The 19,486-nt window shown below is 35.1% G+C and overlaps 2 protein-coding genes across 2 annotated transcripts; both read left to right on the top strand.

The window, feature by feature from the left end:
* The first annotated feature begins 613 nt into the window (after positions 1-613).
* Positions 614-11,711, top strand: LOC108199395 (ABC transporter B family member 20). The gene is made up of 11 exons (XM_017367195.2): positions 614-1,122; positions 2,603-2,657; positions 2,757-2,932; positions 3,062-3,262; positions 4,316-4,575; positions 4,670-4,980; positions 5,092-5,312; positions 5,422-5,762; positions 5,886-6,673; positions 6,841-7,082; positions 9,947-11,711. Exons 1-11 carry the CDS (start codon positions 754-756, stop codon positions 11,174-11,176), a joined length of 4,194 nt encoding a protein of 1,397 aa, XP_017222684.1. The 5' UTR covers positions 614-753; the 3' UTR covers positions 11,177-11,711.
* An 839-nt stretch (positions 11,712-12,550) lies between these two features.
* LOC108198990 (aquaporin TIP1-2) lies at positions 12,551-13,926 on the top strand. The gene is made up of 3 exons (XM_017366761.2): positions 12,551-12,784; positions 13,132-13,382; positions 13,486-13,926. The coding sequence occupies exons 1-3, from the start codon at positions 12,652-12,654 to the stop codon at positions 13,858-13,860; spliced, it is 759 nt and encodes a 252-aa protein (XP_017222250.1). The 5' UTR covers positions 12,551-12,651; the 3' UTR covers positions 13,861-13,926.
* The last annotated feature ends 5,560 nt before the right edge of the window (positions 13,927-19,486 follow it).

Below are 19,486 nucleotides of genomic sequence, written 5' to 3' on the forward strand. Positions count from 1 at the left end.
TCTATCTCATAGTTCAAGTATAAGCATATTTTATATAAATTTATTATAATTGATAAATTGAATGATTGGTAAATATGAAAATTAATATGGTTTAAGTTTATATTGTTCTAAATTAAACAAATAGAATCCCATCCAATAACCCTAATTTAAAAAATATATATTTAATTATCATAATTTAGACAAGTTTATAATTTTTTTATTTTTTAAAAATATCTAGTTGAAACCCGAATCCAATCCAAAACCCGACGGATTGAATTTGTATTTAACATTTTAATATCCGAACCTAAACTCAATCCGACCCAAAATATAACGGATTGGATATAAATTTCATTAAACCCGACCCGATTGCCATCCCTAGGAAGGTTCAATGCCATAATTTACACACGGATAAGAGTTATAATAGCAAATGTTTTTTTTTTTTTTTTGAAGAAGCAAATGTTTTTCTTAAAAAGAGTTTTGTAAAAGGCAAGTATGACAGATCAAATGCCCTGGCATAAAATAATAACAAAATCAAATAAAAAAAAACAAAACTCAGAATTATATTCTACTCTTGGCATTGGCGAATTAAAAATAAATAATAATAGAACCTTCGGCACCGAGTCAACTCATTCACTGCTCCGCCTTCTCTGACTGAGTCATAACCACCCCTCTCTCCGAGTCACCACGATGCCTACTTCAATACACTACATCTACTCTTACTAATTTTCTAGGGCTTTACAAAATTCACAATCAAACAACTATACACACAACAAGATGATGATATCTCGAGGTTTGTTCGGGTGGTCCCCACCGCACGTACAGCCGTTGACGCCGGTTTCGGAAGTGTCGGAGCCGCCGGAATCTCCGTCGCCGTACTTAGAGACCGGCACCGATGCGGTGGCGGCGGAAGTGGAAGAGACGGATGACGAGGAGGAGATCGAGCAGCCGCCGGAGGCGGTGGCGTTCTCGAGATTGTTCGCGTGTGCGGATAAGCTTGATTGGATGCTTATGGTTGTTGGATCGGTTGCTGCGGCAGCTCACGGCACGGCGTTGGTTGTGTATTTGCATTATTTTGCGAAGATTGTTCATTTGTTGGCGCACGAAGGCGATACACCGGACGAGTTGTTTGATAGGTTCACCGATGTATTTCCTAAACCCTAGCTCTGTGACTGTTGTTATAAATTTGTCGTATAGTTGTTTTGGATACTGTTTAATTGCGTAATTGTTGAATTTTGAGTCTGAGACTAGAAATAGCTTTGGAATTGTTTTCCTAGCTGTTATAAATTTGTAATATAGCTGTCGGGGATACTGTTTATTGCGTAATTGTCGGTTTTTAACTAGAAATGTAGTGGCTGGAGTGTTTCCGAGGATTAGTAGGGATTTGTTAAGGATTTTGCCGAAGTCTAAAGTATAGCTAGATAAAAGCTGCTCAGGGCACTAGGTAAAATGTAAAATAGGTAGAGAACTATGCTACTAACAATTTCGGGTATAATATTGGACATTTCAGTAGTGAATTAGGTTGAGGATAAGTTTGTTGATTCGATTTTAATACTAGTAACACGTCTTAGCTGTAGGGATAAAGAGGAATGCTGAATTAGTTGAGAGTATGATTACCAAAAAATGATAGTTTGATGTCCGAGTTATTAAACCGTCAATTATCTGTAGACTATAGGTTCCCTTTTTCTGGTGAGTAGTGAGCAGAGGTGAGAAATAAAACTACACTTAGTATGAGAATTAAATAAAAAGATCACAGCAGGTGCAATCGATTATGAGATTGAAGCAGCTGCAGTTGATTATGAGATTGAAGTCTCTACTTTAAGAAGGCTTTTACTTGTATTGAAATTTGAAAGGCATCAGCTGCATGTCCCTTAGGAAAAAAGGATGTATTTATGTCTTTTGTTTGCATTGTAGCCGGTATCAATGTAGACGTCCGTCTTTAGTTTGATTTGTTACATATGCATAATAGCTTTGCAAGTTGCATACATCCTACAGCCAGTAATTATTTTAATAATCACATATACTATATGGACTTCACTGGGGAAAGTTGACCTAATCTTACACAAGCACTTTATTTAATCCTGGCACACCCTCTATGTGTTGGTATAAATTAAAGTGAGTGTTACAAAACCTTGACTAGCCTCCCTGAATGAACTGATTTTGGAGTATCTAATTTATACATGATATAATTTGATGATATATGTTTTTCGTGATTCACCAGTTTCCCCTCTCTCTCTATATTTTTTCTTTTAGTTAATATCAAGTACCAACTTATTCAATATCTTAAGGTGCTAGGACAAGGCCTTTATTTGAATATATCATTATCAACACTACCACTTCCTCAAAGAGTGGACAAATAAACAACGGAAAACACCTAACAACAAACAGACAAATAAATTTAGATTCCGGTTTGAGAGGGTTTGGACATGAGAACTCTTTCGAACCAGAAGTCTGGAAGCAATGAACTTTCTCTAGACCTTTTGGTGTGAGCAGGAGGATTAATTTGGATCGTATTATATTTCATTAATCAGGAATGCTCATTTATTCACGTAGGCAGCCTCTAATTTATAATATGAGTGGCAGCACAAGTGACTTGCCAACTAACATTCCTCTATTACTTGTGCAGCTTTCTTTGACTATTGTTTATATTGCTGGTGGTGTTTTCGTTGCTGGTTGGATTGGTAAACTAAATACTATATAATGCATTATTTGGTTTCATAATTGTGCAATTGATGTTTAGCTGCTATTGCTGATAACTGATTTGTGGAACTGTGTTGTAGAGGTATCATGTTGGATACTTACCGGAGAACGTCAGACTGCTGTGATAAGATCAAAATATGTTCATGTGTTGCTTAATCAAGACATGACTTTTTTCGATACCTATGGGAATAATGGAGACATTGTGAGCCAAGTACTAAATGATGTATTGCTCATTCAGTCTGCTCTTAGTGAAAAAGTAAGTACAAGTTAAAATTGTGGATTCATAGTAAGTACGTACTATTACCTACATTATTGGTTGGCCTCTCCATATATTTTCTTTTTTGAGTTTTTCTTTAATCCTGCTAATCAATCTCTGATCCGACAGGTCGGGAATTACATTCATAACATGGCTACCTTTGTCAGTGGTCTTGTAATTGGATTTATCAACTGCTGGCAGATAGCCCTTATTACTTTTGCTGCTGGCCCGTTCATTGTTGCAGCAGGAGGTGTGTCAAATATTTTCTTGCATAGACTTGCGGAGAATATTCAGGATGCATATGCTGAAGCAGCAAGTATTGCGGAACAGGTTATTGTCTATGGTTATCCATTTTCCCCCTTAAAATGTTAATATATTTCCTGAACTATATAGTAATTGTAAATACTGAATTATGCTTAAACTAATCTTACAAGGTACAGAAAAAAAAATCATTTGAAGCATTTAGTTCATAAAATATTTCCGAAGTTCATGTCATAGAGGAGAATTTTTTGTATTGACTGGGTTAGTAGTCAAATTGGGGTCTTACATGACTGCGTAGGATATACTACTGCTTATGTCAGTTTTGTTTGGGATCTTCAGAGAAGTTGGACACCCATATTAAATTGATTATCTTGTCTCCATATCTCTCATGTCGTCTATTTCTGTTTATAGGCAAATATTTAAATGGAAAATGTTCTTTATTGAGTACTAATGAACAAACAACCATAACATCACGTTGTAATATAATTATAGTATCAGATATATTGTTTTCTTAAAAAAGGAAAAAATCTAGATGAAATCTGTGTCAGTTATAGTAACATGCTTGATCGTTGGGATTCAGATCAACACCGTGTTGATATGCCATCTTCTTTTCTTTCCGATTGCGTTCATCTTCATTGCCATAACCATCCCCAACAGCAGTATCACTATGCCGCTGAAATATCCACCATGCCCTCTGTCTCTAGGGTCTTGACGGAAGCAACTGTCTAGGAGTAAGGGCTAAGTGCATATATCACCATATGCAATACTTTTTGCATGTACTATATTTGCTTTCGTGTATTTTTTATGAAAAACACTATTAAAAAACTTTGATTTCCCTACATCAGTAAGTTTGAGCAGAACTAGCATGATCTTTTTAGTGGTGGTAACATTTTCCATGAGAGCAATAATAAAATCCTTGCCAATTGTCTGCATGAAATCGAAAATCTTGATTTCAGACTGGTGGTCATTTTAGATATTTTTAGGTCTAGTTGATTTATAACTTGAAATTTGTCACTGTTTTTAATCAAACATATTATTATTGCTATTAGTATCATTACTATTCTTATTATTGTTGATTTGTTGTTGTTATTTTATTATTATTATTATTGTTTTTTTTTGCAGGCTGTCTCGTACATTAGAACTTTGTATGCATTCACAAATGAAACTTTAGCAAAGTATTCTTATGCAACTTCTCTACAAGCGACATTAAGGTATGGAATATTGATAAGTCTTGTGCAAGGGCTTGGACTAGGATTCACTTACGGGCTTGCTATTTGTTCTTGTGCCTTGCAACTTTGGGTCGGAAGGTTTTTGATTACACATAAGAAAGCTCATGGTGGCGAAATAGTAGCAGCATTATTTGCAGTGATTTTAAGTGGCCTGTAAGCACTGCCTTTTTGTTTGTTACTCTACTTTACTGAGACTATATGTGTTTTTTCATTTTATTATTCTTTGACTAATTGTGTATTTCTACAGTGGGCTGAATCAAGCTGCTACAAACTTCTATTCATTTGAGCAAGGTAGAATAGCAGCTTACAGACTTTTTGAGATGATTAGCCGCTCATCATCCACAGTCAACCATGATGGGAATACAATTGCTTCTGTACAAGGAAACATTGAGTTTCGAAATGTATATTTCAGCTATTTGTCTCGCCCTGAAATTCCCATATTGAGTGGGTTTTACCTCACAGTTCCTGCTAAAAAAACTGTCGCACTTGTTGGAAGAAATGGATCTGGAAAAAGCAGTATCATACCACTCATGGAACGGTTCTATGATCCTACATTAGGTATTGACTTCCTTAGCAATAGAATATAGTGTGTCTCATGTTTTATTTCTGATGGTATTGTTTCTTGATTACTCTTGTAGATTGCAATGATCTTTTCATTTTGTGGTACAGGAGAAGTCCTTTTGGATGGAGAAAATATCAAGAATCTGAAACTGGAATGGCTGAGAAGCCAGGTTGGTTTAGTGACTCAGGAGCCTGCTTTGCTTAGTTTGAGTATCAGAGACAATATTGCGTACGGAAGAGATGCTACCTTGGATCAGATAGAAGAAGCAGCTAAAACAGCACATGCTCATACATTTATCAGCTCACTTCCGATGGGATATGAGACGCAGGTACCCATCTCTATCTGCCCCCCCCCCCCCCCCCCCCCCCCCCCTCTCTCTGTCTCTTTCTACTCCCTTCTCTCTGCTATATCTTCACACCTTGCGAGGTTTGTTTTAGGTGGGCAGGGCTGGTTTGGCTTTGACTGAAGAACAGAAAATCAAACTTTCTGTTGCTAGGGCAGTACTTTCAAATCCATCAATTCTTCTTTTAGATGAGGTTACTGGTGGTCTTGATTTTGAAGCTGAAAAATCTGTTCAGGAGGCTTTAGATCTTCTCATGTTAGGGCGATCAACTATAATAATAGCTCGACGCCTTAGTCTGATAAAGAATGCTGATTACATTGCTGTGATGGATGAAGGTCAACTACTCGAAATGGGAACACATGATGAGTTAATAGCCCTGGATCGTTTATATGCTGAACTTTTGAAATCCGAAGAAGCAGCAAAACTGCCAAGAAGGTACTTAAACATGACCATAGTTAATTAAAATTGCCCCTTTTTCCTGGTACTTCTAAAACTTGCATTTCTCCTGGGTGCAAATCTATAATCATAATTTGTTTACGCTTTACATATTACTTTCAGGATGCCGAAGCAAAAATACAAGGAAGCTTCAGCTTTCCAAATTGAGAAAGATTCCTCAGCAAGTCGTAGCTTTCAAGAACCATCTTCACCCAAGATGGCTAAATCACCATCTCTGCAGAGAGGTTCTGCAATCCATGCAATTCGACCCCCAGATGGTACATTTAGCCCTCATGAATCACCAAGAACTCAGAGCCCTCCCCCAGAGCAAATGATTGAGAATGGCGTGGTACAGGATGCCACGGACAAGGAACCATCTATAAAGCGACAAGATAGCTTCGAATCGAAACTGCCAGACTTGCCAAAGATTGATGTTCGTTCAGCACATCAACAAGTATCCAGTGCATCTAATCCCGAGTCTCCTGTTTCACCACTTTTGACATCTGATCCGCATGAGCGTTCCCATTCACAAACCTTTAGTCGACCACCTAGTGAATCTGATGAAATGTCAATGGAACTGAATGAAGCAAAAAAGTCAGAACATGGAAAACCACCATCCTTTTGGAGGCTTGTAGAGCTTAGCTTAGCCGAATGGCTTTATGCTGTTTTAGGAAGCACTGGTGCAGCCATCTTTGGCTCCTTTAATCCTCTTCTGGCATATGTTATTGCACTTATAGTGACGGCATATTACAGAAATGACAACCATAATATACGGCATGAAGTAGACAAATGGTGCTTAATTATTGCCTGCATGGGTATTGTAACAGTGGTGGCCAATTTTCTTCAGCACTTTTACTTTGGTATAATGGGTGAGAAAATGACAGAGAGAGTTAGGAGAATGATGTTTTCAGGTATATGAATAATTCAAAGATTTTATTTTGTGTTTAAAATATGCTCGTCTTCCTGTCATCTTATCAGGAGTATATTATTTTCGTCATGTTATAAACTGCGTACTTCTACCATGCTTTGAATGTGAATTTTGGCAAACTGGTTTATACTAGTTCTTTTCCTATTACAGCAATGCTTCACAATGAAGTTGGATGGTTTGATGAAGAGGAGAATAGTGCCGATACCTTGTCCATGCGCCTGGCAAATGATGCTACATTTGTTAGAGCTGCTTTTAGCAACCGCCTTTCCATATTCATACAAGACAGTGCAGCTATTATTGTAGCTGTTATAATTGGTATGATACTTCAGTGGCGATTGGCTCTTGTTGCTCTGGGTACTCTGCCGATTCTTACTATTTCGGCTATTGCACAGGTCTCTGCTATATCTCGTTATCTCATCTTAGTATTTTTAGTAACCTCTAAATATCTTTCGAGGATGAATTGATCTTTAACGACTCCCGGCTATTTTTTCAATTGACTGATAGATCTACTTAACATGCCCAATTACTGTTTTACATCTTGGTTCTTAGAACTGTGTTACCCCAGCAAGGCAGCAACTGACAGATCCCTCTCTCGACACAATTAAGCACCACCTTGCTGAAGTGTTCTATTTCTTAGGTTTGTCTGGTCACCAGCTGTCCAGCTCTAAGAAGGAAAATATAGTCCCTTACCATACCAGTTGACTGAAACTTGCATTCTAAAATGCTTATTATGAATGCTCGTTATGGTGTATTTTCAGTAATCAATTCTTGATGAAGAATAAATAAATAGAAGGATCCAAATTGAAGACGAACAATAATTGTGGATCAAATATATAATTTAAAATACAATACATTTATAAATTCAGACAACTAAAATAATTCCCAAAATTCAAACAGTCCTAACTGTACAACCTCTCAGTTCAACTTGTGGGGTCAAATGCAATTTGTTATGTAAGTATGATATTTAGAGTTAATTGAATAAATTTAGATGAATAATTAATATTACCCCAGAAGAATTTTTATAAGTTAAACAACTTTTACCTGACTACAATGGTCCCTTTAAGGGTTTTAGCCAAACTTGGCAATTCGTTCGGTCCGTGTACTTTCGTGTTTCGTGTACTAATAAATACCATTTAGGGTTCGTGTACTTCTCCTGTTGTGTATTTTCGTGTTTTGTGCTTTTCGTTTCTTGTTATCGGGTGATACAATATAAAATAAATATATAATAAAATAATTATATATGTGAAAATAGTAATAATTATATATGTGAAATTAATTTAAAGGTATATTTTTACAAATATACAGTTAATATACATATTGACATAATATTCATATATAATATTATATAAACATGTATATTTATACAAATAGATGTGTATATTTATTATAAATACTATTTTTTAAGTATAAATTTGTATATGTTGTGTATTTCTGTGTCGTATTGTGTACCCAAAGGGCGAACCCAAACACGACATTTATCACAATCGTGTTACTTTGGTGTTGGGTACTCAAAATGAAAACACAAACACCAATTTTCGTGTCTGTGTATAAAATTGATGGGTCCCGTTTTAGCCTACAATGATTAAAAAATGACTGAAACATATTAAAGGACATACCAAACAACAATTTAAGAGCTTGAACTGTATTTACTTGAAGCTTCAAGTACACAGGGAAGGTGGTAGTATATGCTGCCTAGATCAAGAGTAATAAAAAGCTTATAAAAATCTGCTCTCTTTGTTTGTATAGAGTTTTAGAAAGTTGAGTAAAATCTGCCGGGCAGTAATTTTTAGTTCTGTAATTCACTTTTAAGTGTTAAGACTTTCCACCATACCTCTAGATATTCCATGATATTTTATGTAATCTTTTCTTGCACATCACAACTTTCCTCTGTTGTGTTAGCATCTTCTATATTTTCAAAATCTTAGAGTCTCTTTACATATTAGAGTTGGTCTTTCTATGCACTGCAAAATTATAAAAGATATCACCAAGTACCCAGAATAATATAAAATATATAGTCGCACACTAAAATTAAAATTGTATGTACCTTGTTAGTGCTGCTAAGTGATTGCCTAGTTCCAGCTGTCTATATGTTGCTAATAGTTTCAAGTCCTTGGTATGACTTGCTGGTTTATCTACTGTGCTTAGGTACTGGATGTGTAGTCTGCCTAGGAAATTTATAAACATTTCATGAGTCGGTTGAATTGTGGGGATTACTGATTAGTGGCAATCTCCCTTATATTAGTCAGACTATGATCATTTTGAAGTTTGAGGGAGTGCATGAGGCATCAGCTCTTATAAGTGGTTAGAAACTTGTATCATGATTTTATATAGCTTACTGTGCAGGCTTGCGTATTTGTGGTATGAATAGCCCCTAAATCTTTATTTTCGAAGTGATTTTTTTTTTTTAGTAGTGTTCCATCTTTTGCTTCATGCAAATGTATGCGCTATTGTTGAGCTCTCGATATTATTTTCATGAGACTCGAAGTCTTTATCATCCCTTTGCTAGTCTATCATATGTTTTTCTGTTTATACTTCCTTTTGGGCTTGTGGATTTTGGGGTACAACATGCGCGATATGCACGCATTTCTTGATTTTGTCAACATATTTTATACCTGAAGGCTGAATCTCTCTTTTTCTCTTTGCCATTTCTATTGGTATCTTTAGTATACTTAATTTTCTTAATTATTGTTCATTAACCATAAATTGATGTTCTGTTACTCATGACTGAAGTCGGGATGTTTTTTTGTCCAATGATGTTAAGTTTAGATTCCAGACTTCTGTGATTAGAAGCAACTCCTGATGACACACTGACACTGGACTGTAAAAGCTTATACAATGATTAAACACAACAAAAGAAACAAGGAATTTCCTTGACCTGGCCAAACTGGCCTACATCATTGTCAAACCACAAAGAGCTTTGTGTTTTATTTGTCATGGCTATGCCTTGCGTCTTATTATTTTTTCTGCCACCCAAATTCTAGGTCAAAGTATTGCCTAATGTCATCTCTCAAGATTTTTTGTAGATTGCTAGTTTTTTCTTCATTGCTCTTTATCTATTATAGTTACAACTATTATTCTGTTCTCAACGCTGTGCAAACTGCTTATTTCGGACTGCGATGGCAAAACTGTATGAACTAGATTTGAATTTGAAAGTAAATCAAGTTTATTACATAGCATCAATGCATACAGTGTGTTGCGTAGAAAATATCTAGCAACCTAAATAGTACTACCTTTTAACCTTTAAATATTTTTGCAGAAATTGTGGCTTGCTGGATTCTCTAAAGGCATACAGGAAATGCATAGAAAGGCCTCACTGGTACTGGAAGATGCAGTCAGAAATATCTACACTGTTGTGGCATTTTGTGCTGGTGACAAGGTAATGGAACTTTACCGGATGCAGCTAAGGAAAATATTCAAACAGAGCTTCTTTCATGGGATGGCTATTGGATTTGCTTTTGGGCTTTCACAGTTTCTCCTTTTTGCCTGCAATGCTGCTCTTCTATGGTTCACAGCACTTTCTGTTAAAAGAAATTACACGGATCTTCCAACGGCTCTCAAGGAATACATGGTTTTCTCTTTTGCTACATTCGCGCTTGTAGAACCTTTTGGCTTGGCTCCATATATACTTAAAAGACGAAAGTCTTTGATATCCGTATTTGAAATAATTGATCGAGTTCCTAAGATAGACCCAGACGATAATGCATCGATGAAACCTCCAAATGTCTATGGAAGCCTCGAATTGAAGAATGTTGATTTTTCTTATCCCACTCGACCAGAAGTTCTGGTGTTGAGTAATTTCAGCCTCAAAGTAAATGGCGGGCAAACAGTTGCAGTGGTTGGAGTTTCAGGATCTGGAAAGAGTACAATACTTTCTTTAATTGAAAGATTTTATGATCCAGTTGCTGGTCAGGTTTTTTTAGATGGTCGAGATTTAAAGTTATACAACTTGAGATGGTTGAGGAATCATCTTGGTGTTGTTCAACAAGAACCGATTATCTTTTCAACAACAATTAGGGAAAATATCATATATGCGAGGCACAATGCCAGTGAAGCTGAGATGAAAGAAGCTGCCAGAATAGCCAATGCTCATCATTTCATCAGCAGTTTACCTCATGGTTATGACACTCATGTTGGAATGAGGGGTGTGGATCTAACTCCTGGACAGAAACAAAGAATTGCAATTGCTCGTGTAGTGTTGAAGAATGCTCCCATTTTGTTACTGGATGAGGCGAGCTCGTCGATTGAGTCTGAGTCAAGCCGAGTGGTCCAAGAGGCTCTTGATACGTTAGTCATGGGGAACAAAACAACTATTCTGATTGCCCATAGAGCTGCAATGATGAGACATGTTGACACCATTGTTGTACTCAATGGAGGAAAGATTATCGAGGAAGGAAGCCATGACACATTGATGGCAAAGAATGGGTTGTATGTTCGGTTGATTCAACCTCATTATGGGAAGGGAATCCGTCAGCATAGGATCATCTAGGTAGGCCTTGGGGATTGCAATATCTATCTATCTATTGGCCTTCACAATATCGACTATCTTACTGCTGAGGACGACGGACCTTCCACTTCACCAAAGTGAATGAGAATGACCCAGTATTGGTTTGTTTCATTTTAATTGGACGCTGACCTGGTGGTGGCTGACATTATCCTGGCTGATGAGACACTTATCTGGTGCAAACTAACAGCATGATTTTTCGGGAGAGGCTTGTACATCAGATGCACAGGCCTTCTAGCTAGATGTATATTCTTTCGGGGGAGCACTGTATGTAAAATTGTGCTTTTCTCCACATATATATATCATATATGTATATCAATTTGTTAATTATAGTAAATGAGTTAGCTGTAGTATTCTGAGGAGTTGTTTTTGCAGTGTGTTCGTGTCCCTTAGATTCTGCATGTACAATGTCATTTCAAATTGTTAGAAGTAGGAGTGGTGTATAGAAGAGAGAGTGCAAAAGTATGATGTGCGGTTTGTACATAAAGAGAACTTATTTTTAGGCTTCTGTTTACTTGTAGCGTGTTGATCTTGTTAACCTTTTTGTTATATTCCTAATTAAGTGCAGAACTAATTTTATGAAGTCATAAACACAAGTAAACGATAGTCAACATTATTTTGTTGTTAACCAGCAGTTACGTTGTTGTGGTGATGTTACGTTGTTGATAGAGGAGTGGGAAACAAGTCCTCAGTTTGAATAACATTCAACTTTCCAGGCTTTGATATACTAACGAAATTATGTACATACGAAAAGAATTTTCTAAATACAATTGACTATTTAGCTCTGTTGTTTGGGTGGTATTTTCAAATAAAATGGTAGAATTTCTAATTGAAGCAAATTATAAATCAGAATTTTCTTAACTCTGTCCAGCTGCTATAACACGAGCACCCTACAATCAAGGATTACCCACCACGCAACCTGATTGTCCTCTTTTAGCAACTTAATTATCTGTTAATCCATTAAGATCAGTAACTTAATCAAACATTACTCCATAACCAATCACGTGGCAACAATTCATCAGCTCTAAGTCACTACTCCCTCTGTTTTTTTTTATATGACGCTTTGACTTTTGGCACACACTTTTAAGTGCTTTGACCGAGTAGTTAAAAATATTATTTTTAAAATTTTCTTTTTCTGAATAAAAGTTTTGATTATATATTATTATTCAGAAAAAAAAAATTTAAAAAATAGTATTTTTAACTACCCGGTCAAAGCACTTAAAAGTGTGTGCCAAAAGTCAAAGCGTCATATAAAAAAAAACAGAGGGAGTATTTTATAGATGGCTTTTACCACTTCTACAGCCGTTATTTCAGGTATGTAAATTCAGAAGTATAGAGAAGTATCAATTATACAAAGAAAAACTTTACTAGTTGAAGCTCTCTATTTAGCTTGAAGCAGCAAAGAAAAAAGGTGAAAAAGAAACCCTTAGTATTATTATTACCGATCACTTAATCAGGAAATGCCGATGAACAGAATTGCCGTTGGCACACCAGGAGAAGCTAGCCATCCTGATGTACTCAAAGCCGGGCTTGCAGAGTTTTTTTCCATGATCATTTTTGTTTTTGCTGGCCAAGGCTCTGGCATGGCTTTCAGTATGTTTCATATATACTTTCCTCAGCCTTTAAGTTTGGGTCATGGTCCACAGCCATCGATAGCTGTTGAAAGGTTATGTGGCATACGGTTTTCATACCGTTATCCAACGGATTATAACAATTTTTTACATATTCAGTGCTTTTTAAGTGCTGGACAGAGACTCGTCCAATATTTTTTAAGCGGTTATCTTTTCCATCCGGTGGTTAAAAAGCGTTGAATGTATTAAAAATTTGTTATAATCATCCGGTCCGAAAATCATATGCCACCTAACCTGTCCATGCCCATTAAGTTTATAGCATTATTGATATCATTCCGAGAATTAGTAATGGTTAATTTATCTTGGCAGGTAAGATTACAAATGATGGTTCAAGTAGTCCATCTGGCCTTATAGCTGCTGCATTATCTCATGGCTTCGCTCTCATGGTCGCTGTCTCAGTCGGTGCTAATATTTCTGGAGGCCATGTAAATCCTGCAGTCACATTTGGCGCCTTCGTAGGTGGAAACATAACATTGCTGAGAGCTATTATCTATTGGATTGGTCAATTATTAGGCGCAGTTGTCGCCTGCTTGCTCCTCAGTTCTGCCACTGGTGGAATGGTAAATTTTTCACATTTGTATCAATTCTTATGAATTTTCAGAATCTCAACACTGCCTCGTGACAACAAAATTTTATCACATTGTGCTACTTAATTGAGTGCAGGAAACATCAGCATTCGCGCTTTCATCAGGCGTATCTGTCTGGAATGCAGTGATCTTCGAGATTGTGATGACCTTTGGGCTGGTGTACACAGTTTACGCGACTGCAGTGGATCCAAGGAAGGGAAACATAGGGACTATTGCACCTCTTGCTATAGGTTTCATCGTGGCGGCCAACATTTTGGTTGGCGGTGCTTTCGATGGTGCATCCATGAACCCTGCGGTCTGCTTCGGACCAGCTGTGGTTAGTTGGACATGGAACCATCATTGGGTGTATTGGATCGGACCATTCATAGGTGCTGCAATTGCTGCCATTATCTATGATAATATCTTCATGGATGAAAATGCACACGAGCAGCTTCCTGTTACTGATTTTTAGAAACGTGTCTTTTGTTAGTGATTCAACAAGATCACTTTAAAATCTGAATAAATTTTGTTAAACTTAAGGTTGGTTGAGTACTGTATCTTTTTTTGCAAATAGAGTGTATTGCTGTCTTTAGGGATGGTGGCGGTAATGATGTTCATGGAATTAAAAGACATCTATGGTAGAAAAACAAAATCAAATTTTCCGTATGCATCACCAGATGTTGGTTAAAAATGATTGGCTAAAACCATCTACGCCCACTCAGTGTCGTCCATCCCCGGCCCAAAAACCATTTTCATTCTACTTAATTGTACTGTTTTGTATTTAATTTGTATTTTAGCAGTTTGTATTAAAGTAGAACTCTATATATATGTATATGTATTATACTATTTAATATATTTACGCACACGCATACATGATAAGAGGATATGTGTGGTAGTAGTAAATAATCGCTTATGGTAGCTAGCAAAATATGATAGCAAGTAGCGGTGGCTAATCATCACTATAAATGGAAATGGATAATCGTGGAAGGGGTTGGTTATGGTGACAAAAGGTCCATCATTTCTAGACGAATGAAGATGATATATATGTTTGTGCGCGTGCATAGACACACAAACACACATAGTCCTACTTTAATGCAAACCAATTATATGGAAATTAAATATAAATCAAGGGAATGGGAAGGGTTGTGGGGATCGGGGATGAACCTCGAGATGGAACTTGGTATGACTAAGCGTGGTCGGAATAGGCATAGTGGTACTTGGGTGGGGCCTCGTGTGGCTTTTGGGCATGTTTGGGGCATGCTGAGGCATGTTAAGCCTATGTGAGGTTTTAGTGGGCCCGATGGAGATGAGATGTAGGTGGTCTCGGGTGGGTGATTACATAAAGGGGTGGGTGAGTTCATATAGGTGGAGTTTCATTTGTGAAATTTGTTATATACAAAATATTAATTTGTGATATACAAATGAATGATTTTTCTACTTAAAAAGCAATCAAAAATTAGTCTGAAATTATAGTTTCTAAGCTAATTTGGTTTCTCGCGGAGTAAGAGTTTTATATATAGGGTTCGGGTCTTAATATACGATTACGAGGACATATTATTAGTGATTTTTTTCTGCTCGATGGTTTAACTCTAATTTTTTTTGATGCGTATGTAGGGGAGCTAAAGTGTCATCCAACAAAGAATTGATTCGTTCTAGGGTTTTTTTTCGTCCGGTGCTTCTTTTTTTTTCCTGCTAGATGTATGCTACTAAGATTCGACTATTTTAGGCCAACTGACACACACAGACACACACACACAGTGCACGAATGATAGAAAACTTGAGTCTATTGAGGATTTCACCATAGTAACTATTAATGAGGAGATATAGCCTACCTTTGACCCCATACATCTATTAGTTGACTTTGCCATTTCTGAGCTATGTATTTTCGTTATCTAGTTGAGCTATTTCATTCCTCACCTGAGAGTCATAATCTTGAAGAGCTCAGTAAGTCACTGTAGTTTGTATCTTTTGCTTCTGTTTTCAATTATGGATAATCTGACTAAGGAAATCATTATTGATACTCTGAACTACCCTCTTCAGGATTCTCTTGAAATGAAGTACTTAAATCCACAAACTTAGGATTAAGCTATTGCTACTTCACATAAACTAATACAAGATGAATGTAAAGCCTGAGCACATAGAAGATAGAGAATCCTTCAATATGTGTAGCTATCAAGTGAAGGACTTCAAGGAGGGGGTCCAAAATGATAGAATTGTGTTGCTTTGTTGTATGAATGTCTTCAACCACCAAGAAATGACTAACATTAACAACGACTATTAAAGTAAGGGTATGGGGAGAATGCAGATTCTTTATATATGTATGTATATAGAAATGACTAACATTAATAGCGACAATAAAGCAAGGGCACGTGGAGAATGCAGATTCTTAACACACACACACACACAAACAGATAGATATAGCATGATATAACGTAATATGTTGTAGAGGATAACTAATTTAACTTAGGAAAAAATACTGACTCTATACATCCATACATGAATCAGGACTCTTGATGATCCAGAAACAACAAGAATCAAGTCATTAATATGTTTAAGCATTAGTGACTAAATAATTAATATGTACATGTGATTTAAGTTGAAGTACAAATGGTTTCATGTATCTAGTTGAATTTTTTCGGTCAACAATATTGAAGCAACTAGTACTACTACCGAATGATCGATTGTAGTTATAAAGAATATATGAAAAATGAATTTAGTTTTAGCCGTCATTAAACCAGTGCACTAGGCGTCAACATGTTTACGGGAATTCGACATATCTAGCAGCATAAAAAATTAATCAAGTTGCGCGTACTAATTCTAAAAAATATCAAGCTTAACATGAATTGATAGGTCATGTATTGATGAAGCTATCATGAAGAAATTAACTCAAGAAATCTATTCAAAAGATGGAAATTATCCAATTCAACTAAGTGTAAAAAAAAAAAACAGAATGTTTAAGGAAAAAATTGTTGAATATGAAACTTGAATATTCATGATTTATGTCACACATAGGTGAGGTACCTATATGCAATTCTGCACTTATATGTATTTCATCGTCACTATGTTAGATAAAAGCGTGCAACACTTACACTCATACCTTGATGGATATGAGTTTCTGCGAGTGATATAGTGTAGTGAAGCTGCAAAATATACAAAGCTGACTAGAGATAGTTACATCATGCAATAGATAATCTATCCTTGTGATGGATAAATCTATTCATACGACACCTAGCTTGTTCTTGTTATCTTCTTGCAATAGATGGCCCATTCCTGTGATGCTTAGATTATTTCTGCGATGGACATCCTATAGTTAGTTATATATATAACATAATTGTATAATAATTGTAGGTAGTAAAAGATGTGATCCAAAACCGTCCACATCTATGTCAAGCTTACAATATATATATATATATATATATATATATATATATATATATAGAGAGAGAGAGTCTATATATATATATATATATATATATCTGTGTCTGCGTGCGCGCGTGTGTGCATGTATGTGTGTGAAAAAACATTCATTGTCTTCGTCTTCCTCCCTACAATGACATTTATGAATACTGAAAGAAAGGGAGCTCAAAAACTAGTTGGTATAAGGGGTGTACAAATAATTTGCATAACCGCGTCAGCCGCTCGCAACAGAATCATATTTTTATGGATAATTGCAAAACGCAGTTTGACTGCGGATTGATTTTTGTGCAAACCGCGTGAGTTAGCTTAGGATTTGATTTTAAAAATAAAAAAAAACTGAACCACAACCGCAAACCACAATATATAATTTATGAATACAAAATAATACGACACACACACACAAAAGATAATGCACTTGATTAAACATAAGTTTGTCATGTATTAGTACATTAGCTTACTATTCTTCTATGGATATAAAGTAGTGTTGGTTATTTAATAATTATATTCACATTATTTTTCTTGTCTAAAATACATTAATTCGCATATGTCATTTGCACCTGGCTAGGGATATGTACGATAATAGAATTATATTATTGATTTTCGTTGGAAGTTTGATTTTTTTTAAGACTTGATTGATAGGTGGTTGGACCACATAGCGAACTGTATAAATTGCGACTTCGCGGTTGCAATTGGTGCGGTTAACCGCAGCCGCACTTGTTTTGTGGTTGGAAATTTCTTATAACTGCCATATGCGAATTGGTTCAGTTTTTAGTCGATAACCGCTCCGCACTGAACTTCGTATACCCTAGATACTATACTATTAAATTTGTAATCATGTTGCTTTTCACTTTGTATTATTAGTAAATTATTGAGGAAATCATTTTTAGGTAATCCACTGGATATATTTTGAAGCAATCTCGCGGTTTATCAATAAAAAATATATTTCCCGAATAATGTTCTTGTTCTCGATTTTCACACTTAAATTTGTATCAAAAAATTAAAATCAGCTAATAAAGTATTTAACCACCTTCTATTATATTCGGGACCTAGCAATTGTATCAAAACTTATTAATCGACATACAGGTCAAGTTCCATTTTAGTGTTTCGAGAAAAGCCAACTCCATATGCTTAAGAAAGTTTTTCGAATTTTTAATTTTCAAGAATTCTCAAATTTTAAGAGTTCTTAAAACAAAAAAATTTCAAAAATCTAAGATACATTTTGGTAACCCTTTTCATATGGTGAATACTAATACTTATCAAAGATGGTGCATATCAAAATAATTTCTATAAAGATTGTGCATAACAAAATAATATTACTTATAAAGATTCTTACTATAAAAATATTATAATTGCTAAACATTATAATCAATAATTATCAGGATTTTAAGATTGCAATATATACTACAAAGAATTTGAATATTGTAAAAATAATTTATAGAATATAAACATATTATTATAATCTTTGACTAATCTAAAAATTATAAGAATGCCTTTAATAATATAATATGTTAATAAAATCATTAAGAATATTTTATTAAATTTTTTTAACAAACCTTCAAAATAATTTTAATATTATAATAGATGTTTTAATATTTTAACGGTTGATATATATTCAAGAACTTAAGATGTTTCACATTCATTCATTTGAATATGTACCCCACCTAGATATCTCCGCTCATAATCATATTATATCATTTGGATTTTGGATATGTATCTCATCTTGATATCTTTATTGCATACTATTACATTAGCATTAAATTTCAACACATAGATATTATTAGCATTAAATTTCTAACACATAGATTTTATCATTCTCTCTTCTATTTACAACCCCTTTTGAATACATACATTTTTTAAACAAAGGCAATTAAGTAAGAGCATAGAATTTTTTTTCTTCTTCTAATTTGTAAGATGAACAACGGACTGCCTACACCGCCCACCACAATTGATGTTATGGAGCACCTTAAATCCTTGGAATACCAGGTAATTTGAGTTTAAAGCTTTATTATTTACTATTTTTATTTATTTATCAAAAATCAACATTTTCATGAATGAATGATTAATATGATTATATCCATCAATGTTTAATATTTTAACGGTTGATATATATTCAAGAACTTAAGATGTTTCCACATTCATTCATTTGAATATGTACCCCACCTAGATATCTCCGCTCATAATCATATTATATCATTTGGATTTTGGATATGTATCTCATCTTGATATCTCTATTGCATAATATTACATTAGCATTAAATTTCAACACATAGATATTATTAGCATTAAATTTCTAACACATAGATTTTATCATTCTCTCTTCTATTTACAACCCCTTTTGAATACATACATTTTTTAAACAAAGGCAATTAAGTAAGAGCATAGAATTTTTTTTCTTCTTCTAATTTGTAAGATGGACAACATACTGCCTACACCGCCCACCACAATTGATGTTATGGAGCACCTTAAATCCTTGGAATACCAGGTTATTTGAGTTTAAAGCTTTATTATTTACTATTTTTATTTATTTATCAAAAATCAACATTTTCATGAATGAATGATTAATATGATTATATCCATCAATGTTTAATATTTTAACGGTTGATATATATTCAAGAACTTAAGATGTTTCCACATTCATTCATTTGAATATGTACCCCACCTAGATATCTCCGCTCATAATC

This window comes from Daucus carota, chromosome 8 (assembly GCF_001625215.2).
Source record: "Daucus carota subsp. sativus chromosome 8, DH1 v3.0, whole genome shotgun sequence".
Lineage (NCBI taxonomy): Eukaryota > Viridiplantae > Streptophyta > Magnoliopsida > Apiales > Apiaceae > Daucus > Daucus carota.